Source organism: Harmonia axyridis, chromosome 3 (genome assembly GCF_914767665.1).
Source record: "Harmonia axyridis chromosome 3, icHarAxyr1.1, whole genome shotgun sequence".
Lineage (NCBI taxonomy): Eukaryota > Metazoa > Arthropoda > Insecta > Coleoptera > Coccinellidae > Harmonia > Harmonia axyridis.
The window spans coordinates 42,828,344-42,854,603 of NC_059503.1; the positions used below are offsets into that span (position 1 = coordinate 42,828,344).

The 26,260-nt window shown below is 32.9% G+C and overlaps 1 protein-coding gene and 1 long non-coding RNA gene across 6 annotated transcripts; one reads left to right on the top strand and one right to left on the bottom strand.

Moving 5' to 3' along the window:
* Window positions 1-589: 589 nt before the first annotated feature.
* On the top strand, window positions 590-1,915 carry LOC123677081. Of its 5 annotated transcripts, none has more exons than XR_006747050.1 (3): window positions 590-804; window positions 931-1,804; window positions 1,857-1,915. XR_006747050.1 is itself a non-coding variant. In XM_045613539.1 (3 exons), exons 1-3 carry the CDS (start codon window positions 596-598, stop codon window positions 1,610-1,612), a joined length of 822 nt encoding a protein of 273 aa, XP_045469495.1. In that variant the 5' UTR covers window positions 590-595; the 3' UTR covers window positions 1,613-1,909. The 5 variants fall into 5 exon arrangements, 4 of the variants coding, with proteins under 4 accessions (XP_045469495.1, XP_045469496.1, XP_045469494.1 ...); XM_045613539.1 differs by having other exon boundaries at window positions 931-1,151; window positions 1,221-1,909; XM_045613540.1 differs by having other exon boundaries at window positions 931-1,151; window positions 1,234-1,909.
* Window positions 1,916-18,375: 16,460 nt separating this feature from the next.
* Window positions 18,376-18,754, bottom strand: LOC123677082. Its single transcript, XR_006747051.1, has 2 exons — window positions 18,695-18,754; window positions 18,376-18,609 (listed from the first exon to the last, which is right to left on the bottom strand). It is a non-coding gene; the product is annotated as an uncharacterized LOC123677082 (long non-coding RNA).
* Window positions 18,755-26,260: the final 7,506 nt, after the last annotated feature.

The window sequence follows — 26,260 nt, forward strand, 5'->3', positions numbered from 1 at the left end:
ACAGAAGTGGATCTTGAAGATAATTTATAATAAATCAATCACTTTTCCTAGTGATGAACTATACAGGATAGCAGGAGTACTAGATCCATACCAAATCTTCTTTGCAACGATCCTTGGGTCCATCAGAAAGGGAAAAATCATCTTAAAAAATACAGAACAGCCGTATCGAATAAGAACTATGAGATATGAAACACAAGTAGCAAAGAAAAGAATAGGACAGCGAACATCTGAATACTGGGCACCTAGGATCTATACTATACTACCAGAGAATTTAAGGAATATAAAGAACTACAAACAATTCAAGAGAAATGTGAAAGTCTGGTTTTTGGAGAATGGGAGAAAGATGATACACGAGTTAATAAACGCGACAAATCAATGAGAGGAACACTGAGTTGAAAACCTGCCTATGTGCACATATTACAGAAGAGAGTAACCAGTTGATTATCGATTGTGAAAGTGATATATATCACTTTTTATAATAATCATAAAGTTTTTGTTTGAGTCCAGCTATTTCGTTTTCAAGGGTTCCTTCATTTCACAAATCTTTGGCTGTGCAATGGGGAGTAAAATCAGTCCCATTTTAGCTAATATAGTCATGTCAGTGCTTTTGAAATATTGCATTCCTCTACTGCCCTTCCAGGTGCCGATTACCTATCAATATGTTGATGACCTTCTCCTTGCTATTCCCGAAGACAGGACTGCTACGACTTTGGCAGTTTTCAATAACTACGACCCACACATTAAGTTTACTGCAGAAGAAGAAACTGAAAATGGTGTCCCATTCCTTGACACCAAAGCTATCAGGTGTGCAGGTAACATTGTAAAATTGGATTGGTACCAAAAACCGACCTCTTCAGGTCGCTATATACATTATAGTTCCAACCATTCTTGGGCTATGAAAACTAACCTAATTAAAGGTATGTTTCGTAGAATTAAGAAAATCTGCCATCCAGACTTTCTTCATAACAGTGAAGAAAAGTTGCTTAAGATCTTTGAGAACAATGGTTACCCTAGGATGTTTTTGAACAGATGTCGGCATTCTCTAACTTCTGACCAAGTCGACGAGGTCCCACAAATAAGAACATCGACATTAGTCGAACCTGCCACACATGACAAATATGTAAGCCTGCCCCTCATTCCACCATTAACAGGTAAATTGACCAAAATTCTAAAAGAAATTGAGAACATAAAAATTGCGAAGTACAATCCTTTAGTAGTAGGCGTTCTTTTCAGCCAAACTAAAGATAGGATCCACACCATGTCTAGATCTGACGTGGTTTATCGCATTCCATGTGAGAACTGTGAGTCTGTGTATGTTGGACAGACATCACAATGTTTGAAAAGACGTATCTCAATACATAAGAGTGACGCCAGATTACGACCTGATAGATGTGCATTAGCTAGCCATTCGTCCTCTCTAGACCACCATTTTAAGTTTGATGAAGTTGAAATATTATGTACCAATTCTAACTACAATAAAAGAAGTTTCCTTGAAATGTGTTTTATAAATGAAAATGAAAATAATATAAATAAGAAGACTGACTTGAAGAATTTAAGTGTTGTATATAGTTATTTGTTATCCTTAGATCGTAGGCCATCTAGACAAACATGACTTTATGTCACTTTGTGAATTGTTGTTTTCTCTGTGTTCCCCTGTTCTGTGAGTTTTAACCTTTAAAATTGACATATGCATTACGGCAACGTTTCTGATATTTCTACGATTATTGTATTTTTATTGAATTTTATGAGTAGAAGACCAATTATAGCTGCACTTATCATCTTAAATAACACTGTCCAGTCAGATGTAAGCATAGATTGCTGTTTTTACAACTTTGTAATTTGTGTAATTTTTTTAGCATCCTGAAGAAGAAACGCATATTGTTTCGAAATATAGATGAATAGACTATAGACTGTTGATCTTTTCTAAATTGCCTAGATACCCAACCACACCTCCCTATATATATATATATATATATATCAGTTCCGAGCGAACAACAGACGCGATCACATCTGTGCCGTTCCGATAAGAGTTATTTAGCGATTACTTCGAATTAGAATATTGATTTAAAATTATCGAATCAATTTACTTAGAAGTTGAAACTTCTACAAGATAGTAATGTCTCAAAATAGTGGCGCTTCTTCAACTATAGCATCAGATGAAGAGGAAAACGGAAATAAACAAATATCAAATAAAAAACGCAAAAAAAGAACCACTGGACGAACTACGAAGAAAAAAAATGAGAATCAATCACCAGACATCGTTTTCAAACAACCACTATTGATAGAAAATAACAACGAAAATATTCAAACCCAAATGGAAATCGTTGTCAACAATGAACCATCAACATCTGCTATACACACCCAAAATAATCGTCAACAAACAATAATACCACAACCCACAAATTCAACAACAAATGCTTTCATCAAAAATTATTCCGCTAGAATGAATAAAATCAAATATATGGATTACGCTAATTTATATTACATAAATACAGAAAATATTGAAATGGACAGAATGGAAATGGCAGCAATATGGAGTGAGAAATTTCCCAATTCAAAAGATGTCATTTTGAAAACCAAATTAGGTTTCATCCTGAAATCCAATAATAATAAGACAGCACTCATTGAAGCTCTGGAGGAACTCAAGAAGGAGAAAAAAATTATAATATACAAAGAAACATCAAATCAAAGAAGAACAAGAGAAATTAAAGAGCCCCAACAAACCTATTCAGTAGTAATTTCTGCTGTAGAAGTTAATATAAAAGAAGAAGACATAAGCCAATACCTCAATTCTATAAATATAAAGCACAGATATTGCAAGAGAATAATTTCAAGGAAAAACAATGTCGCAACTAAATTCATCAGAATTATCACTGGAGAAATCAAATCCTTTGAAAATCTCTTGAATAATGGTCTATTTTATTTGAACCGCCACTACTTAGTATATCCAAGCCACCCACCAGATCCAACTCCGATACCCTGTGGAAAATGCTTGCAATTTGACCACACTACAGAAAATTGCAAAAGCCCTCCAAAATGTTCGAAATGTCAAGGTCCACACAAGATGTCACAATGTAGAACCAATAACACACCCAAGTGTCTAGCCTGCGGTGCAGAAGACCATTTAGCATGGTCTCTGAAGTGTCCTAAACATCCTAAGAAACCAATTGAAGGCATCCCCAATACCATTATTAAGATAATGAACAGAAAAACTAGGGATATAGAGGATTTATCCAAAAAAACGAAGAGGATTCACGCTCCCATCTCGATGCACGACGATATCATTAACACATACCTCCGTAAAATAAACAAACCTAAGAATGTCAACAGAAACGAACTTTTACTGAAATTAAAAAAAAGATTCATCAACCAATATAATGTGGATACTACAGCCGTCTTTTGGGGTAACAAAGTGTATGTGTTGATGTTCGACTTGGATGACCCAGAAGAGCCTTCCCCCATAGAGTCAATGTATAATAACTTGAACATTCATGTCGAAAATTAAAATATTATATAATAACATCAATAGCTACATCCCAAAGAAACACCTGACCAACCACTTTATAGAACAAAACAACATAAAGTGTGCTATGTATGTAGAAGCCAAGATCAAAGACTCTCACAATGTTAATTACAGGGACTGGACGATAATCAAGAAAATTGGGCACAAAGAGCAGAATACAAGAGGTGGAAGTTTAGTCCAATGTCATCCATCCTTAAAAATCAGCAAAGAAAACCCACCAGTGGTAAACAATCCTATGAATGAAGTTACTCACTTTAGTGTACCATTTAAAAATGACAAGTTACACATATTTTTGGTGTACTTTCATCCAAACAGCCTGATAGAGGAAACACTGTTCACCAAAGCTTCAATATATCAGTATGCCATTATAGTGGGGGATTTCAATGCCGGCACAAGAAGAAAGATGAAACCTATTGAACAATTCCTTAAGAACAGAAACTTCGCAAGAGCTGAAACACCCCCGACATTCCTTATGGAGGGAAATGAAGATACCACACCTGACTTAATTCTATATTCAAGGAACATCAAGCAGAATATATCAAAAATACAAATATCACCTGATTTGGGTTCTGATCATCTTGCATTTGTGATAGAATTTGACATGGACATAGAACCAGAATATACTGAGCAGAGGATTGCATACAACTATAAGATGAGCAAATAACGAAGATTGATAAGGAGATGGAAAAATTTATTGAGGAAAATGGTAACACACCACTAAGCGAACCATACATCGAATCCTTCAATAAGAAACTTTCAGAGTCCATCAAGAAGCATACTCCCAAAATAAAGAAACACCCATTCTTACATGAGCTGCCGCCTTATATAATCAAATTAATAAAAAATAAAAGAAGAATGTATAGGGAATATTGTGATAACAGAAGTCCGGAACTTAAAAAAGACTTGAATAGATATAACAAAAACATCCACAGAATGATTCAACAATACAGAGAGAATAACTGGATTACTGCTTGCAATAATATAAATCAGTCCAAAGGAAAAAAATTTCACAATGAGGTAAATAAATTATCCAAATATAAGCAATATTTCACTTTACCTATAATGATCAAGAATGGCAGAGAATATAAATCAGATCAAGAGAAGGCACAATTATTTGCAGAACACTACAAAAAAGATATAAATTTACCGACGACAACCTCTTTGATAGCAGCAATAGAGCTCAAATAGATGAATGGTATGATAGTTATTTCAGAAGACAAGATGACAGTGTGGAACCAATATCAATAGAAGAAGAAGACTACTACCAACTACTACATAGTTCAAAAAACAGCTCTCCAGGCGATGATAATATTCCATGGATTGTTCTGAAGAAACTAGATGATACGGTGCATAAACATCTTATAAAAATTTACGAATTCTGCTTGAATGAGTGCATATTCCCTGCTATATGGAAAACAGGACACATCATTAATATTCCCAAGGCCAATATGGACAGACAGAGATTTGAGAATTACAGACCCATTACCTTATTACCTGTACTTGGAAAACTTTATGAAAAAATAATCAGGTCAATTCTTTCAACTGATATCGAACAACATATACCGCAGTGCCAATTTGGATTCAGGAACAAAAGATCTACATACCACCCTCTCACCATTCTCACATCCAATATACAGAACTCAACATTAAAGAAAATGAAGTCTGCAGTATTGAGTCTTGATATACAAAAAGCCTTCGACTGTATATGGCATAGAGGACTACTCTACAAGTTGCATAAAATCAACCTCCCACCCCATCTCATTAAACTGTGTAAGCACTTCCTGGAGGGCAGGACATTGGCTGTCAAAGTTGGATTATTTACGTCCTTTTACTTTCTACCTGAGCAAGGCACTCCTCAAGGTTCTCCTCTTTCGACACTACTCTTCAATTTCTTTTGCCATGATATCATCCGAGAAAATATGAACTCCCTTTACATTTTGCAATTTGCAGACGACACAACTCTGGTATCCCATGCAAAAACATTAAAAACTTGCACACAGAAGCTTCAAGAACTCCTTGATGAACTCTCCAACTGGTTCCGGAAATGGAGAATGAAGATTAATCCAGACAAGTCGCAGTTTATAATTTTCGACCACAAAATCTCTCCTGCATCACCAACTTTGAAGATTAATGGAAAAAGCATAAAACCTGTACCTGCAATCAAATACCTTGGAATGAACATTGATTGTAAATTGAACTTCAACCTTCACACCAAGTTGATGAAGAGAAAAACAATATCAAGAGCCAAATATTTTTCCAAATTAGTTTACAGAAAGCAAGGCATTAACATCAAAAGTGCATCAATAATATATAAAACAATCTGTAGACCTTTATTAGAATACGCACACCCAGTGTTTGCCAACTGCAAGCCTCCAGCAATTAAAAATCTCACAGTAGCAGAAACCACCGCATTGAGAACCATAACCCGAATGAGACATCCTAGAAATCCACTTCATAATCCTCCAAACAGTCTACTTTATCTGAATACCAGAATAGAACCTATTGAGATAAGAATGAGCAGACTGAATAAGGCATTCTACAGGGTGAGTCTTTGACTTGTACATATATTTTAACCCAAGATTCCTGAGGTCAAAAGAAACACTTTTTTCCTTTACCATTTTTTCCGATTCGGCCCGGTTAAAAAGATACAGGCTGTTGAAAATCGTTAAAAAAATGTGATTTTCGGCTATATCTCGTAAATGGTTGTATCGAAGGAAATGATTTTTGAAATATAGCTTTTTTTTGATGTGATACATCTTCTCCGAACACCAGATTCCATACACATTCTTCTGTTTCTTTGTTATGAACATAACATACCATAAAAATACCAGAAATTCGAAGAAACCAACTCTTAAGAGTAATTTGAACGTTCATTGAAGAATATTTGGCTAATTTGAAAAATAAAAGTATTCTTCATATTTTCTCGTACAAAGCGCCGTTTTCGAATAACTTGATCTTAAAAAAAAAAATTATCTGTGAAATTCAAAAAATTGGGTACTTTGGCTGAATGCAACTCTGTTCTATTGTGGAAAAAAAAACCACAGAAATGAATATTTACTATGAAGTCATGTCTCAGATTTAAGAATTGAAGTACTAGCCAACTTAGTTTGAAAATGAAGTTATTTGAATAAGCTCACCTCAACTCCTCGATTTGATTAAAAATCACTGAGCTTTGGCACAGCTCTGATAATAAGAAGATACTTCACTAAAATCAACATTCTTTTTGAAAAGTCCAGATTATTCATAAAACCCATGTTTAAAAAAGTTTTCACAAAATAGTCCCATTATAATGACAACAATCAATATCCCACTAAAGACTGCTGCTATCGAACAATACTGTATTCTTCTTCGGCTCATTCAAACTCACATCGAAACATATCACTAGGACTAGGTACATACTAGACAAATTTTCATGTGATTGAGATTGAATACTTTTATTCTTTTGCTATTCCATAAATTCATCCTAAGAGCTTATGATTGACATACTTCCAAGAGGGCCATAATTGTTTTAATGTGAAAACAAATTAGGTGAGTTGAAAGAAACCAAATATTCTATTGTGGATATTTACATTGAATACTTCTCATTTATTTTCAATGCCAAAATCAAGATGAATTAAGTAGTAAAGTTGGCTATAATGTAGGTACACATTAACAACAAATTTGATTACAAGTGGAGTCTAACATTTTCCATTGATTACAGAGCCAGAATATTTTACATATTTCCATATTTTCATACTGATGGTTTCAAAAATATTGATGCATTTCAATATTTTTATGAGATAGTTGGAACAAATCAAATGCTTCATTTCATAACAAATATCTTATAACAATAACAATGTAAACTGTAAATGAAAATTTTAGGTTAGAACTTAGAACATAGATTATTCGAACCGAACTGCTGTGTTTATATTTGGCATCACTCGAAATTTGAAATTCAAACTTAAAACCACAGATTACTATAGTCTGTGTTAGATCTTTCATAGATGAATATTATTTATTTGAGATTTTAAGGTTAATTCTTGCACGAAAAATAAACAACGATATCATATAAATGAAATATAATGAATGAATGGATATGAGTATCAGAGCTAATATGGGTGGTAGCGAGCTCAATTCGTTATAATTATCGAAAATGAAATAGAAATCAAGAGAAGAATATTTAATCTTTAGCGTCAATGAAATTGGAATAACTCATTTATTTGATTATAAACACTACTTTGTTCAACAAATGGAATGTTAAACGTGAGTTTATGATGGTTTTTCTAATTTAGTAGCTTATTTCCAAGGTTCAAGAGGTATATCTTATGCTTGAGAAAACTTCAGTGTTCCGGTTTTCAGGGGTGAATTAGCTCATTTTGAAAATTTAAAATGGCTATATCTTTTTAACAGGGCCGAATCGGAAAAAATAGTAAATGAAAAAAGTGTTTCTTTTGACCTCAAGAACCTTCGGTTAAAATATATGTACAAGTCAAAGACTCACCCTGTATAATAGGTTACTCCAGTTGGATGAAGTGATTTCTCAATACCAGGAAGACAGAAGGAATACATCTAAGAGAAAACATCCAGAACTCCCACTTATAGCAAAGATCAAAAGTTTGATATGAAAAAAATGAAATAATAATAACCTTTTACCTTAAACAAATTCAATGTACCAAAAATTGTTAAAATACAGGCTGAAGGACCCTTGGTCGATGGCCAGTTGCATATGCAATAAAGTACTGTTATTATTATTATTATTATATATATATACAGGGTGAGTCTTTGACTTGTACATATATTTTAACCCAAGATTCCTGAGGTCAAAAGAAACACTTTTTTCCTTTACCATTTTTTCTGATTCGGCCCGGTTAAAAAGATACAGGCTGTTGAAAATCGTTAAAAAAATGTGATTTTCAGCTATATCTCGTAAATGGTTCTATCGAAGGAAATGATTTTTGAAATATAGCTTTTTTTATGTGATACATCTTATCCGAACAAAAGATTCCATACACATTCTTCTGTTTCTTTATTATGAACATTACATCTCATAAAAATACCAGAAATTCGAAGAAACCAACTGTTAAGAGTAATTTGAACGTTCATTGAAGAATATTTGGCTAATTTGAAATATAAAAGTATTCTTCATGTTTTCTCGTACAAAGCGCCGTTTTCGAATAACTTGATCTTAAAAAAAAAAAATTATCTGTGAAATTCAAAAAATTGGGTACTTTGGCTGAATGCAACTCTGTTCTGTTGTGGAAAAAAAAACCACAGAAATGAATATTTACTATGATGTCATGTCTCAGATTTTAGAATTGAAGTACTAGCCAACTTAGTTTGAAAATGAAGTTATTTGAATAAGCTCACCTCAACTCCTCGATTTGATTACAAATTACTGAGCTTTGGCACAGCTCTGATAATAAGAAGATACTTCACTAAAATCAACATTCCTTTTTAAAAAGTCCAGATTATTCATAAAGCCCATGTTTAAAAAAGTTTTCACAAAATAGTCCCATTATAATGACAACAATCAATATCCCACTAAAGACTGCTGCTATCGAACAATACTGTATTCTTCTTTGGCTCATTCAAACTCACATCGAAACATACCACTAGGACTAGGTACATACTAGACAAATTTTCATGTGATTGAGATTGAATACTTTTATTCTTTTGCTATTCCATAAATTCATCCTAAGAGCATATGATTGACATACTTCCAAAAGGGCCATAATTGTTTTAATGTGAAAACAAATTAGGTGAGTTGAAAGAAACTGGATATTCTATTGTGGATATTTAAATTGAATACTTCTCATTTATTTTCAATACCAAAATCAAGATGAATTAAGTAGTAAAGTTGGCTATAATGTAGGTACACATTAAGAACAAATTTGATTACAAGTGGAGTCTACATTTTCTATTGATTACAGAGCCAGAATATTTTACATATTTCCATATTTTCATACTGATGGCTTCAAAAATATTGATGCATTTCAATATTTTTATGAGATAGTTGGAACAAATCAAATGCTTCATTTCATAACAAATATCTTATAACAAAAACAGTGTAAACTGTAAATGAAAATTTTAGGTTAGAACATAGATTATTCGAACCGAACTGCTGTGTTTATATTTGGCATCACTCGAAATTTGAAAGTCAAACTTAAAACCACAGATTACTATAGTATGTGTTAGAACTTTCACAGATCAATATTATTTATTTGAGATTTTAAGGTTAAATGGCAATTCTTGTAAACAAAACGATATCATATAAATGAAATATAATGAATGAATGGATATGAATTATGAGTATCAGAGCTAATATGGGTGGTAGCGAGCTCAATTCGTTATAATTATCGAAAATGAAATAGAAATCAAGAGAAGAATATTTAATCTTTAGCGTCAACGAATTTGGAATAACTCATTTATTTTATTATAAACACTACTTTGTTCAACAAATGGAATGTTAAACGTGAGTTTATGATGGTTTTTCTAATTTAGTAGCTTATTTCCAAGGTTCAAAAGGTATATCTTATGCTTGAGAAAACTTCAGTGTTCCGGTTTTCAGGGGTGAATTAGCTCATTTTGAAAATTTAAAATGGCTATATCTTTTTAACAGGGCCGAATCGGAAAAAATGGTAAATGAAGAAAGTGTTTCTTTTGACCTCAGGAACCTTCGTTTAAAATATATGTACAAGTCAAAGACTCACCCTGTATATATATATATATATATTTATATATATATATATATATACAGGGTGAGTCTTTGACTTGTTGAAATATATATACAAGTCAAAGACTCACCCTGTATATATATATATATATATATATATATATATATATATATATATATATATATATATATATATATATATATATATATATATATATATATATATATATATACAGGGTGAGTCTTTGACATGTACATATATTTTAACCGAAGGTTCTTGAGGTCAAAAGAAACACTTTTTTCATTTACCATTTTTTCCGATTCGGCCCTGTTAAAAAGATATAGCCATTTTAAATTTTCAAAATGAGCTAATTCACCCCTGAAAACCGGAACACTGAAGTTTTCTCAAGCATAAGATATACCTCTTGAACCTTGGAAATAAGCTACTAAATTAGAAAAACCATCATAAACTCACGTTTAACATTCCATTTGTTGAACAAAGTAGTGTTTATAATCAAATAAATGAGTTATTCCAATTTCGTTGACGCTAAAGATTAAATATTCTTCTCTTGATTTCTATTTCATTTTCGATAATTATAACGAATTGAGCTCGCTACCACCCATATTAGCTCTGATACTCATATCCATTCATTCATTATATTTCATTTATATGATATCGTTGTTTATTTTTCGTGCAAGAATTAACCTTAAAATCTCAAATAAATAATATTCATCTATGAAAGATTTAACACAGACTATAGTAATCTGTGGTTTTAAGTTTGAATTTCAAATTTCGAGTGATGCCAAATATAAACACAGCAGTTCGGTTCGAATAATCTATGTTCTAACCTAAAATTTAATTTACAGTTTACACTATTATTGTTATAAGATATTTGTTATGAAATGAAGCATTTGATTTGTTCCAACTATCTCATAAAAATATTCAAATGCATCAATATTTTTGAAACCATCAGTATGAAAATATGGAAATATGTAAAATATTCTGGCTCTGTAATCAATGGAAAATGTTAGACTCCACTTGTAATCAAATTTGTTGTTGATGTGTACCTACATTATAGCCAACTTTACTACTTAATTCATCTTGATTTTGGCATTAAAATAAATGAGAAGTATTCAATGTAAATATCCACAATAGAATATCTGGTTTCTTTCAACTCACCTAATTTGTTTTCACATTAAAACAATTATGGCCCTCTTGGAAGTATGTCAATCATAAGCTCTTAGGATGAATTTATGGAATAGCAAAAGAATAAAAGTATTCAATCTCAATCACATGAAAATTTGTCTAGTATGTAGTATGTACCTAGTGGTATGTTTCAATGTGAGTTTGAATGGCCCGAAGAAGAATACAGTATTGTTCGATAGCAGCAGTCTTTAGTGGGATATTGATTGTTGTCATTATAATGGGACTATTTTGTGAAAACTTTTTTAAACATGGGTTTTATGAATAATCTGGACTTTTCAAAAAGAATGTTGATTTTAGTGAAGTATCTTCTTATTATCAGAGCTGTGCCAAAGCTCAGTGATTTTTAATCAAATCGAGGAGTTGAGGTGAGCTTATTCAAATAACTTCATTTTCAAACTAAGTTGGCTAGTACTTCAATTCTTAAATCTGAGACATGACTTCATAGTAAATATTCATTTCTGTGGTTTTTTTTTCCACAATAGAACAGAGTTGCATTCAGCCAAAGTACCCAATTTTTTGAATTTCACAGATAATTTTTTTTTTTTAAGATCAAGTTATTCGAAAACGGCGCTTTGTACGAGAAAATATGAAGAATACTTTTATTTTTCAAATTAGCCAAATATTCTTCCATGAACGTTCAAATTACTATTAAGAGTTGGTTTCTTCGAATTTCTGGTATTTTTATGGTATGTTATGTTCATAACAAAGAAACAGAAGAATGTGTATGGAATCTGGTGTTCGGAGAAGATGTATCACATCAAAAAAAAGCTATATTTCAAAAATCATTTCCTTCGATACAACCATTTACGAGATATAGCCGAAAATCACATTTTTTTAACGATTTTCAACAGCCTGTATCTTTTTAACCGGGCCGAATCGGAAAAAATGGTAAAGGAAAAAAGTGTTTCTTTTGACCTCAGGAATCTTGGGTTAAAATATATGTACAAGTCAAAGACTCACCCTGTATATATATATACAGGGTGAGTCTTTGACTTGTACATATATTTTAACCGAAGATTCTTGAGGTCAAAAGAAACACTATTTTCATTTACCATTTTTTCCGATTCGGCCCTGTTAAAAAGATATAGCCATTTTAAATTTTCATAATGAGCTAATTCACCCCTGGTAACCGGAACACCGAAGTTTTCGCAATTATAAGATCTACAATTTGAAACTTGGAAATAAGCTACTAAATTGGAAAAACCATCATAAACTCACTTTTAACATTCCATTTGTTGAGAAAGTAGTATTTATAATACAATAAATGAGTTATTCCAATTTCACTGACGATAAAGATTAAATATTTTTCTCTTGATTTTCTATTTCATTTTCGATAATCATAACGAATTGAGCTCGCTACCACCCATATTAGCTTAGCTCTGATATTCATAATTCATATCCATTCATTTATTATATCGCATTTATAATATATCGTTGTTTATTTCAATTTCGTAGATTTGCAATTTAACCTTACATTCTCAAATAAATAATATTCATCTGTGACAGTTCTAACACAGACTAGTAGTCTGTGGTTTTAAGTTTGAACCTCAAATTTCGAGTGTTGCAAATTTAAACACAGCAGTTCGAATTATCTATGTTCTAACTTCTAACCTAAAATGTAAAATATTCATTTACAGTTTACACTGTTATTGTCTTATGATATTTGCATAAAATGAAAATCATCGAAGATTTGAAGAAACCCAACAGAATATTGAAGTTCCATACATATTTTCAAAAAATTTAAAAACAATTTCCAAAATAATTGTGTGGATACAAAATAAATAAGTGTGCATTCTGATAGAAAGTAATTCCTTTATGAAATGAAGCATTTGATTTGTTCCAACTATCTCATAAAAATAAAAATAATGATCTGCTTCAATATTTTTGGAGCCATCAGTGTGAAAATATGGAAATGAAGTTTCATGGCTCTGTAATCAATGGAAAATGTTAGACTCCACTTGTAATCAAATTTGTTCTATAATATGTACCTACATTATAGCCAACTCTACTACTTGATTCTTCTTGATTTTGCCATTGAAAATAAATGAGAAGTATTCAATATAAATATCCACAGTTGAATATCCTGTTTCTTTCAACTCACCTATTTGTTTTCATATTAAAACAATTATGGCACTCTTGGAAGTATGTCAATCATATGCTCTAGGATGAATTTATGGAATAGCAAAAGAATAAAAGTATTTAATCTCAATCACATGAAAATTTGTCTAGTATGTACTTAGTGGTATGTTTCGATGTGAGTTTGAATGACCCTCGAAGAATACAGTATTGTTCGATAGCAGCAGTCTTTAGTGGGATATTGACTGTTGTCATTATAATGGGACTATTTTGTGAAAACTTTTTTAAACATGGGCTTTATGGGAAATCTGGACTTTTCAAAATAGGATGTTGATTTTAATGAAGTATCTACTTATTATAAGAGCTGTGTCAAAGCTCAGTAATTTGTAATCAAATAGAAGAGTTGAGGTGAGCTTATTCAAATAACTTCATTTTCAAACCAAGTTGGCTAGTACCTCAATTCTAAAATCTGAGACATGACATCATAGTAAATATTCATTTCTGTGGTTTTTTTTCCACAACAGAACAGAGTTGCATTTAGCCAAAGTACCCAATTTTTCGAATTTCACAGATAATTTTTTTTTTTTAAGATCAAGTTACTCGAAAACGGCGCTTTGTAGGAGAAAATATGAAGAGTACTTTTATTTTCCAAATTGGCCAAATATTGTTCAATGAACGTTCAAATTACTTTTAAGAGTTGGGTTCTTCGAATTTCTGGTATTTTTATGTGATGTAATGTTCATAATGAAGAAACTAAAAGATGTGTAGGGAATCTTGTGTTCGGAGAAGATGTATCACATCAAGGAAAAGCTATATTTCAAAAATCATTTCCTTCTATAGAACCATTTACGAGATATAGCTGAAAATCACATTTTTTTATCGATTTTCAACAGCCTGTATCTTTGTAACCGGGCCGAATCGGAAAAAACTATAAAGGAAAAAAGTGTTTCTTTTGACCTCAGGAATCTTCGGTTGAAATATATGTACAAGTCAAAGACTCACCCTGTATATATATATATATATATATATATATATATATATATATATATATATATATATATATATATATATATATATATATACAGGGTGAGTCTTTGACTTGTATATATATTTCAACCGAAGATTCCTGAGGTCAATAGAAACCCTTTTTTCATTTACCATTTTTTCCGATTCGGCCCGGTTAAAAAGATACAGGCTGTTGAAAATCGATAAAAAAATGTCATTTTCCGTTATATCTCGGAAATGGTTGTATAGAAAAAAATGAATTTCGGTATATAGTTTTTCATGTATGTGATGAATCTTCTCCGTACACAAAATTTTATCCACATCTCCCCGTTTCTTCATAATGAACACTTCATCCCATAAAAATACCAGAAATTCAAAGAACCGAACTCTTAAAAGTAACTAGGACGTTCATTGAAGGATATTTAGCTAATTTGAAAAATAAAAGTATTCTTCATATTTTCTCGTATATTGAGCCGTTTTCGAGTAATATGTGTTTAAAAACATGCTGCTTCATGAAACCCCAAAGGAAAAAGTCGCATGGGTTCAAGTCTGGTGATCTTGGAGGCCATAGCACTGGGCCGTATCGCCCTATCCATCTTCCATTGAAATTTTCGTTGAGCCAATCTGTTACTGCTCGGGAACTATAAGGAGGAGCTCCATCTTGCTGTATCCACAAATTTTGCAGAACAAGAAGTGGTACGTCCTCTAATGAGTCGTCCAAATCATTCTGTAAAAAATGTAGATAATCAGCTGAGGTCAATCTCCTGGATAATTCCCGTGGTCCAATCAGTTGGTTGTTCACGATGCCTGCCCACATATTCACTCCGAAACGGTGTTGGTTGTTGACTTCTCTGGTTGCATGGGGGTTTTCGACAGCCCAGAAATGGGTGTTATGGCTGTTAAAAATGCCTTCTCTTGTGAATCCTGCTTCATCTGTGAACAGAATATACCGCAAGAAATCATTATTATCAAAATGGTTTCTTAAAACCCATTGAGAAAATTCAATTCTTTTTGGTAAATCCGTCGGCAATAAAGCTTGTACCCTTTGAATATGGTATGGGTACAATCCTTGATCTCTCAAGCTGCGATCCACCGTAGATTGCGATATGTTATATCGCAATGCGAGACGTCTCGTACTTGTTTCGGGGTGCTGTTGCACGACATCTAGAACATCATCCATTGTCTGATCCCTTGCTCTCGATCGCATTCGGCCATTATCAACCATGTTGTTAGCGAGGGTTCCATGATCACGCAATCTTTGGACAATCCTTACGAAAGTTCTCTCATTTGGCTGTCTCCTATTTGGAAACAGCCTTCCATAAGCTTCTTTAGCTCTTCTCGCTATTTTTCCATTTGTGAAATAGCATTCCAACATATCTACCATCTCCTGGTTGGAATACATTCTGCTAATTTCCACTTAACACACTTAAAGAACTTCACAAACAAACACTTTACACTAAACAAACACCTTACACCAAACAAACTAAACACACTTAACAAGTTAAACGCACTTAGGTAACACTTAACAAACTAAATACACTTTATACTTATCACTTACATTAAACAAAGCAACAGAAATCATGATACCATAAATTCGAATTTCAATTGTTTTCGGATCATTCTATGCGCATGACCGATCAACATAGAAGAATCTCGAATAATTTTTTAAACAAACCATCAAATTTATGAATTAATAAATTTATTTTATTATGAATTTCATTAAATGTAATAATTAGTATCATCCGAAATGTTAAATCGAATTTTGTATAATAAAATAAGTCATAATATGCTAGATTACCGTATGTTATGAACGATTTGAACTATTGCGCATGGCCTCAGAGTTTATTACTCTATGCGCATGGCCAAACTGAGAATTTGAGAAATTTCGAAGAATTGTGGTTATGTTTGGCAAACAACAAATGGAATAATTCGATATTTGATTCGAAAATATTTTATGTTTCAATAAGAAACAACACAGTTCGGCGTAAGTAAGTTACTAAGTTATATGATATAAATAATATATTGAATGATTATTGTATTTTTTCAGATCTCCTAATAATTCATCGAATCATTCAGAAAAACACCATAATGAATTTAATTGGACGACGATTTTCCTTCGTGATTTATTTCGTGAAGATGATTGCCCACTAGATACAGAGAAGTTTCAGATGACCTGTATTTAAAGAGAATCTTGAACCCCTTCAAATTAAATCCAACCGGAAAAAGTTTGCTGTGAGGTGTTCATGATTTCATAAGGATAATTTTTCCATATAATGAATGGAAAAGTAAATTGATTAATTGAAATAACCAAAAATCTACAATACAATGATTCTGTTGATAAATTCAACTACTTGAATAAGTGAAGCACTAGTTCTGTGAAGAATACTTATTCAAACTTCATACTCATTGATGTACTGAAAAATAATTCAAAAGTCACTGATTTCACCATTAACCCAGATCCTATCCTATTATCTAGTACATGTACTGATCCAATCCATATGTTTCAGAATCAATAGCTATTGATATTTTGAGGCATATACATAGTTTGTAGTTACTGTCCTTGGTTTATAGATATTATAATAATATAATGAATACATCTGAGATCAGGAATCATTGAGAATTAACTCGAATAATGGCAGGCCTAATTAAATAATTATTGGCTGAATATTGAATGTTTTTTATTTCGCACAATACATCTGCTAAATGAATCTACGTGAGAAGTTTAAGAGTAAAAAATGTTAAACCTGGTTATTTATAAATTAAATGAAAATAAAGACAATTTATTATTATGGTAGTTTGTACTTCACTTCTTGTTTTTTGATATGCATTTTTTTGTTTCAGTAATGAAAAATGTTTATTTCAAATTGCTCTGAATGTTGTATACCTACTGTGGGGCACTGGATTTATAGTAAAAGAGTGGATTTGGCAATAATACATGATTTCAAGTCACTGTTAATCTTTCGATAAGTTTATCAAAAGCTTCAGTTTATTGAGTACTTTTGAAAAAAAGGTATACCTTACAAGAATTCAAAATTTATTTTACATGTAGTTGATATGTGAAAACAAAAAAAAAGATTACATAATTGTTGGGAAGTTTCATAATATTTTCAGTTTATCTGTTCGATAACAAACAAGTAAATTTACTTGTACGTTGTACTTCCTTTTTTCTAGCCGAATACCATTTTACCATCTTCAGGAAAATAAAATTTTCGAAGATGTTGATTATAACATTGATAATATTAAGGAAAGACTAATTGCTTCTTTATTATCGAAAGTACTCGAGAGCATTTTTTGGAGTTACCTATTGGGTATCAAATTTTCAGACAGAATATTGGCATTAGTGAACACTAAGAAGAAAAGGATTTCAAATATTTTCATGATAACAAATTACTGAGCTTTGGCACAGCCCTATAATATGAAGATATTTCATTAAAGTTAATATTCTATTTTGAATAATTCTGATCGAAACTCATTTTCAAGTGAATTTTCACAAACTAGGCTCCTTATAAAATAACACCAATCAAGATATGAAATCCCATTAAAAACTGCTGCTGCCAAACATTACTATAATCTTCTTCCAGTCTTCTGAGCTTTCATCGATACATAACAATACATCCTAAAATTTCATTTTTACGTGATTGAATACTTCTATCCATTTGCTATTCGATAATTTCATCCTAGAACATTTGATTGACATACTTTTAAGAGGGCCAAAATTGTTTTAACGTGAAAATAAATAAAAAACTTCAGTGAGTTGAAAGAAGCAGAATATTCAATAGTGGATATTCATATTGAATACCACCATTTCATTTTAATACAAAAATCAAGATCAATAATTAATCAATAATGGAATATTGAAGATTCATGAAACTTATAAGCTTCTAGGATGAAAAAGGAAAAAAATTCATTTCCTTCTGGAAATTACTTATTCCTTCTCATACTACTGTTATTTTTAACAAGATAAAATCGGAATTTTTCCATCACAAAATTACCTCTGTGTGATACAGAGGTGATTCCATCTTCCACATAAATCCATTCATGAAACTGCCTTTTCATTTTCGAGCTAAGTTATTGTGTAGGTACTTAGATAAAGTATTCTGGGTTCATTCAATCTAAAATGCAAGAGTTCTTACACTTCTTGCTACCCTAAAAAGTCAAAACTTTTCTCACTGATTCCATGATAATAAGAATTCAAATTGAACACTGGTTTGAATACCACTTTTTTGCTGACCTCTAGATAACAAAATATACTCAATTAGCCCAAATTTCTAGTAATGTACAAAACTTCAACCGTTTGTTGGGTTTCTTGAATTTTATTGACAAAACATAACATAACCTTTAAACATAACATTACAGATGCGAGATGATTAGTATATATAGGTACATAGATTTAGCTTATTATTCTGTAGGTTTTTTGTCATTATACAGTTTTGTGGCTGTAAACTTGGCAACGTGGAAAGTCCACAGATGATTATCATTTATGTTTATTTACCTTTATGAAAATTAAAGGTTATATGAATTGTTAACTCTTGTACCTACGAAAAGAGGTGAAAAAGCGAAAATAAATGATTGGATATGAATATCAGATTTAATATGGGTGGTTGCAAGCTGAATTTTTTATAATTATCGAATATAAAATAGAAATCAAGAGAAAAATAATCAACATATTTATCTCCCACGAAATTGCTATAACTCATTTATTATACTGAAAATAATACTTCGGTCACCAAAGGGAATGGAAAAAGTGAGTTTATGCTTGTTTTGCTAATATAGTAACCCATTTCCAAAGTTCAAATGGTATAAATTTATGCTTGGAAAAACTTCAGTGGGCTGATTTCCAGGTTCGGCATAGCTCATTATGAAAACTTAAAATGGCCATATCTTTTCAACCGAGCCGAATCGGAAAAAATGGTAAATGAAAAAAGTGTTTCTTTTGACCTCAAGAATCTACGGTTGAAATATATGTACAAGTCAAAGACTCACCCTGTATATATGAATAAAGAGTAAAACCGAAATACTTCTTATCAGTCGAATTCCCTCCTTAATAGATTCACGATATATATATATATATATATATATATATATTTTTTTTTTTTTTTGCCAATCACCCTTCCGGGAATTACGAGATACCACCGAACTCTCAGAGCCAAAGTGGAATCAAGAGCTATGAAAGAAGCGCCTTACGATACGTGTAGTGCCCAGTATGACTTCCTTCTGGGCACTCGAAACAACATAGATGTCAAGTTCCAACATCTTTGTGTTATCAACAAGATGTTCCTCTACGAGTCCGTTGACCGACATCACCAGTGGGATAATAGATATTTTCTTGAGCTTATACATTTCCTTTAGTTCGAACGACAGATCGAAGTATTTTGTGATTTTTTCAGTGTAGGCCCTTGAAATATTGTCGTCTGAAGGAACCGTAATATCGATGATCTCACAGCTTTTTTCAGTTTTATTCAATAAGACGATATCCGGCCGATTATTTGCCACTGGCCTGTCCGTCACCATCGTGGTGTCCCAATATAGTTTAAATTCTTCGTTCTCGAGGACATTCTCAGGTGAGTATAGATGATTTTTTCTCTTAGTTTTGATTAGTTTCAATTTCAGTGCCATGGCCTGATGGTAAACTTTTGCCATTTGGTTGTGTCTATCCGTGTATTCTCTCGGAGCGAGGATGGAGCAACCAGACGTAACATGTTGGATGTGTTCACGTCCCAGCTTGCATTTTCTACATAGATCAGAGGTAAGTTGTTGCCCCGCTATGTTTTTGAGGTAAGACCTGGTAGGAATCACCTGATCCTGTATTGCAAGCAGCCTGCCCTCGGTTTCAGGAAACAGGTAGCCCGCTTTAAGGTAAGTTAAGGATTCTTTTTTATTCACATTGCTGTTGTCTAAATTATTAGGGTATCTACCATGTAATACCTTAGCTTTCCATTCCTCCTGCAGGTTTTGCTGAGTGCGAATCGGCAGCGCGAAGTCGGAATCCGATAGCCGTAATGAGGAGCATCCTACATCTACCGAACGAAGGGCTCTGACAAAGGGTAAGTTCTGATTCATGAAGTATTCCCTTAGTTTTAATACGGATTTGTTATGTGTTGTTTCTAGGTTAAGCATCCCTCTTCCCCCTAGATGTCTTTGGAGATAAAGTCTTGCCACGGATGAGTGAGGGTGATGTACTCCGTATTTCGTCAAAATGGTGCGGATCTTCGTGTCCAAAGCCTGCAATTCTGTAGTCGACCATGTAAGTACCCCGAAGGTGTACGTCATTATGGGCAATGCCCATGTGTTCAAGGCTAGAAACAATGATTTCGAATTCAGTTTGGACTTGAGCACTTGGTTCACCCGATGAAATAGTTTCTTACTAAAGGCTTCCTTCATTTCAGCGTTTTCAATTTCTAGAGCTTGCTGTATACCTAGATACTTATAGGTTTCATCCATGCCGAGGTTCTGAATGGCATTTGGATTCAAGATGTTGGAATCATTTTCAGATATTTTTCCCCTTTTGACCTTTAGCCTTGCGCACTTGTCTAGCCCCATCTCCATTCTTATGGTCTCACTAAATGTTGCCACGATCTCTAACATTTTTTCAAGTTGTTCTTCATTGGACGCATATAACTTGAGATCATCAATATATAGTTGATGGGTTATTTTGATCTTTCTGTTTTTGTCTAAGATGTATCCATATTTCTGTTCATTGATGAGCGTGCTGAGAGGATTTAATGCTAGGCAAAACCATAAGGGGCTAAGTGAGTCCCCTTGAAATAGACCCCGTCTGATTGCGATGTCAGCAGTTTTAATTATAGTAGCCCCAGTTTTCAGAATCAGCGAGGTTCGCCATTCGCTCATTAGGTGTTTTAGGAGATTTATTACTGAGCCACATACTCCGTACATACTCAGAACCTTGAGCAGCCAAGTGTGGGGTACCGAGTCAAACGCTTTTTTATAGTCCACCCACGCTACCGAGATGTTACGTAGCTTTTTTCTTGCGTGTTTCGTGATGATAACATCCGTTATCAACAGTTCTTTGGCACCCATTGCTTTGGATTTGCATCCGCTTTGTTCAGTTGCCAAGATGTTGTGGCTTCTCACGTGGTTGTTGATGTGCCGGGTGAGTACTCCTGTGAGGAGTTTGTAAATGGTCGGCATATATATATATATATATATATATATATATATATATATATATATATATATATATATATATATAATAACTATTGTTGTAAGAGCCAAAATAAATATATTGAATGAAATTTAAGGGTCTTTAGGCTCGGGTTTTGGGAGTAAATGATTGACTACTCTTTATTCTATGCCAAGCTTTCGCATTAATTTAATGCTCCTTCAGGGCTTCTGCAAAAGATCAATCAATAATAATACATAATAATATACAATTAATAAATAACAAATTTTAGAAAACAAACAAATTTACTCACTGAATGTGAGGTTTTACATGGATAACATCTGCCACAAACGTTGTAACCAATAAAAACAAAAAGTTATATTTTGATTTCATAGGAATTCTCCAAAAACACGTCAACTAAATCTATTTTACAATTTAAAAACTCTTCCGGTTGATAATCTTATTTATACACAATTTAGTAACTCTCATCTAAGATAACACAATAATGACATTTGATTTTTGATGGTTATGTTTCTGTTATTATAGAAAACTAGTCTCTCACTCCTCTATGTTCCCTGTCTTCTTTATTCATCTATTGGGCCGTCATAAAAAGATTCCATTTTTATCCTTTCTAACAAATAACTGTATATAGAGCTTAATTTGTTCGTATCTGTCTTCTTATTTATGGTTTCATCTTCTTTGTTTATGTTAATCATTTTCAAGTGAGGATCGGTACTAGTAAGTCAGCAAAAACTCCAATTAAAGCTGGAGGAGGAGGAGTACTCTCGCCGAAGTTGTACAACATTTTCTCGTCTGATATCCCAAGAATCTTTAAAGAAGATGTAAAAATTTTCACATATGCTGATGACACTGCTGTGCTTGCCCATTCAAGGAACATGAACCTTAGTGGAAGATACCTTCAGACAGCCACAGACGATATCCTGAAATGGATGGAAAAATGGAAGGTGAAAGTAAATCCAGCTAAATCACAAGCAATTGTCTTCAGCAGAAAATCAGGTCTACCAACTAACCTAATAGAAATAAATGCGGAAAAGATCCCATGGATCAACAAAATCAAATACCTCGGTGTGATCTTCGACAGCAAACTCACGTGGAAAGATCACATCGATGCAATCAGAAAGAAAGTCAGCCAGAAAAATGTACAACTTCATCGCCTACTAGCGAGAAATAGGCAGCTGAGCCTTGATAACAAATTAAGACTATACAAAGTTGTTATAATACCAAGTATTCTATACTGCTCCACAGCATGGGGTCAAGCTGAAAAGTGCCACAAAAAGAAATTAGAAATATTGCGAAACGAAATTTTAGGGAAAATAACAGATGCCCCTTGGTTCATCCGAAACACCGACATTAGACAAGACCTGAATATGGACACGATATCGAAGCAGATAAAACTCCGAAATAGGAAGCTGCTAGATAAACTAGAGTTCCACTCTAATAAGACTCTGGAAGATGCCCTTAGCTATGATCTGCAAGACCCCTCTAAAATAAAGCGCCCCAAGCTAGCGCTTCTAGAAAACGGAGAAGAGAGATAAACTCCGTCTCAATATGCGTGAGAGATTCCAAGATTCATCTTAAGTTTTCTTCTCCTAAAAGGAAACAACCAAGACTAAGGATAAAAGTGTTTCACACTATTCTGATAAAACCAACGTCCACAGTTTTTCAATATTAAGTACTTACTTCTTTTAACAATACGAGATGCATTGATTTTGCTTGATTCTACCTCACATTTTATGAAGCAGTTTCTTCTATACTATTGGATAAATTCGAGATTTGATAACACAGGTTCTACATATTTCTATTTAGCAAGTTCCAGAAATTTCGATGTTACTAGGTGTAGAGTAGATATTCTTAATTCTTATTGTTATTGTCATGACTTCTGAGCAGAAATTAAAATAACGATGAATTGACAGATAAAGCCGTGGCCGAAAGTTCAGAGTAACAACATATAATAATAAAATATAACCATGAAAACTGCGTTTCTGATATATTCTCGCACGATTTTGTTCTACAGGATGTGGAAGAATGAACTGAATAACCACAGAATAAGAGAAAAATTCTTTACGCTTTCATGAATACAATAAAAAACTGATCGACGAGAATAGGAAACATTATGATTTTACAATTGGAGACGTTGAAAATAAATCAAAATTGATTGAAAAAAAACTTGATGAAATGAGAATAGGACCTTTTCCAATAGTGAAAAATTTTCTTAGGAAGGAACTTTCTCTGAAGGATCAACGATGAGACCTTTGTTGTAAACACAAGAATTCCATTTCGAACGCCAAATTTCCATTTGAAGAGCAAACTATTGCAACGATCATGACCATGACCTAAGTCAATAATACATCAAGTTTTCCTCGGAAGATTAAAACCTTGAACTTTCTTTGAGGGATTAACGATTAGACTTTTATTGAAGATATTACAAGACAATGACCAATTTGATAGTTTACAATAAGAAAATTGATTTAAATTAAACCTGTGAAAGAACATAAACAATATGGATCTTCGAAATTCGAACCTGACACGTCCGAATAAAGGTAAATCCATAGTTTTTTGAAAACATTTCAGTTTGAGGTGAATGATACCTGATGTTTTAAAAAACTTTGGCATTTTCATTGGATTATGTATTATACAATTTTTGGATTCGACAAGTTTGCCGTGTAGACACCAAAATTTCTTCAACCAGAAGTTGTGGATTCCATCTGGGCCTGGGGATTTCCTATTGTGAGTGCTTCCCAATAATTCCTGTGTTATTCAGAAATGATTACATTATGAGGCATATTCTCTATCGTCTCACATGATTTCTCCTCCTTTTAATCCCATTCGCTTAGAGGAGTTGGAAGTTATAAGGGGTCAATATTGAAATTTCATCGGTTCAAAAACTCTGTATCTTCGGCGCTTGGCAAACTTCCCGATTTTGCTATAATTTGATTATCAGCATTCTCTTATATTTGTTCTAGGAGTTTTTAAGAATAATTTTTTCATGTTTTCGTTTATAGCTCACGTGGTATCTTCTCAGTTTTTTAGAGTACACACTCAATTTTTCTTGAGTGTGCCAAAAGTTTTTTGATTATTTCCATTGTTGGTACCATAGTCTTCTCGACGATGAAAAACCACGCTGAAGAATATACAACTTCACCCTCTGATGGCGAGAAAGAGCCTTGGAAAATGAGTTAAGTCTATACAAGATGGTAATTGTCCTGTCTATACTTCACTGCTCCACTGTTATTTTTTGGTGGAAGCAGAATATTGAAATATTTATATAGATTAATACATTTTTGTGTTTTATCCGCCCATTTCTGGTACTGTTTTGGCATTTTTTTTTATTCGATATTTTACTTGATTCTTGGCCTTCAAAATTCAGTAATAAAATTATTGGAATTGGTGGTCCAGTGTGGTATAAAAACTGACTTGTGCCACATATCATACTTACAGTTCAATAGTTTCTGAGGAGTGCTCCTGACGGCGAACGGATATTTTCTATCTAAATTTATATTTCACTATTTTTAAATGTAAAACACCTCAAAACCATTTTCACGTTAGATTTTCATCATTATTATTATCTATACTTTTTTCGAGCGAGAATCATTATATTGTTATTAAACTAATTCACATAAGTACATATAAAAAATAATTTGCAAAAGTTGATATCCTATTCTCTAAGCAGTGTACATTCCTTCAGATGCAATGCTCAATTACCAATTAATTGGTCATGCAGAAAACACTGTTGTCAACTATCTAGCATAGTGAATGTAGTTGACTTATCTCATAAATCAACATTATGTTTCAAGGAACCAATGAACTATCTATCTATGAACATTTAGGGGTCGAGAGGGGATTATCTATTGAGACCAAATGTGCGAGTACCTACCAAATAAGTCCAAGAGTCGGTCCAAACGAACTTCTCCCTGACTAGATCTTTTATTTATTTACCTCCTCCTTTTGTTACTGCATCCAGCATCGTCCTGATTGACCCTTTTGATTTTCGACAATATAGAAATGGTTTTATGAACGAGTCCGCAAGTTATTGAAATATGCTTTTGTGTTCGTTTTTGCTCTTTTTTTTTGCGTGACGCTTCTTTTGGTACTCTTTCAGTCGCGAAATGGTTAGGGCCACAGAGGCGGCTTTGTAGCTGTATTAAAAAAAACCGAAAAATATTGGTTTTTTTCAGTTCAAGCAATTTTTTGATGTATCCCAATGGTCGATGATATCAATGAAGTAGTAAAATTTAAATGCGCACCATCTATGTGCGCTGTCGTATTGACATAGATATATAATATAAGATACCTCTATAATACATATATGGATAAATATCATCAATTAGATATTAATAAAATATTAACTATTGAAGGCGCATATTAATGGAGTGAAGCCTTAAATTTAAACTTTACAAATGATAAAAAATCCATCATCAATTTAATTTTTGAATGAAACAGTAGGCACCTGTAAAATATGAATAGTCTTTGCTTGTGGTTTCGGATCATTCAGATAATTTCCCATTCAATATTTGTGCGCTTTTGTTCCAAATAAACAGCTGAATACAGAGCTGTGACGAGCACTGAAAAATAGTGTTTCGAGCACTGAGCAATCGAAAAAAGGGCTTCGAGTATCTGGCACTGAGAACCGATTTCCACAGAAGTCTCGTGAATCCT

Excerpts from the sequence above, each read along its gene's own strand:
- LOC123677081 (XM_045613537.1), top strand. The coding sequence starts at position 596 with ATGTCAGTGCTTTTGAAATATTGCATTCCTCTACTGCCCTTCCAGGTG. Across the intron at positions 805-930 it reads CTTGACACCAAAGCTATCAG|AATTAAGAAAATCTGCCATC; the intron begins GTGTGCAGGTAA and ends TATGTTTCGTAG.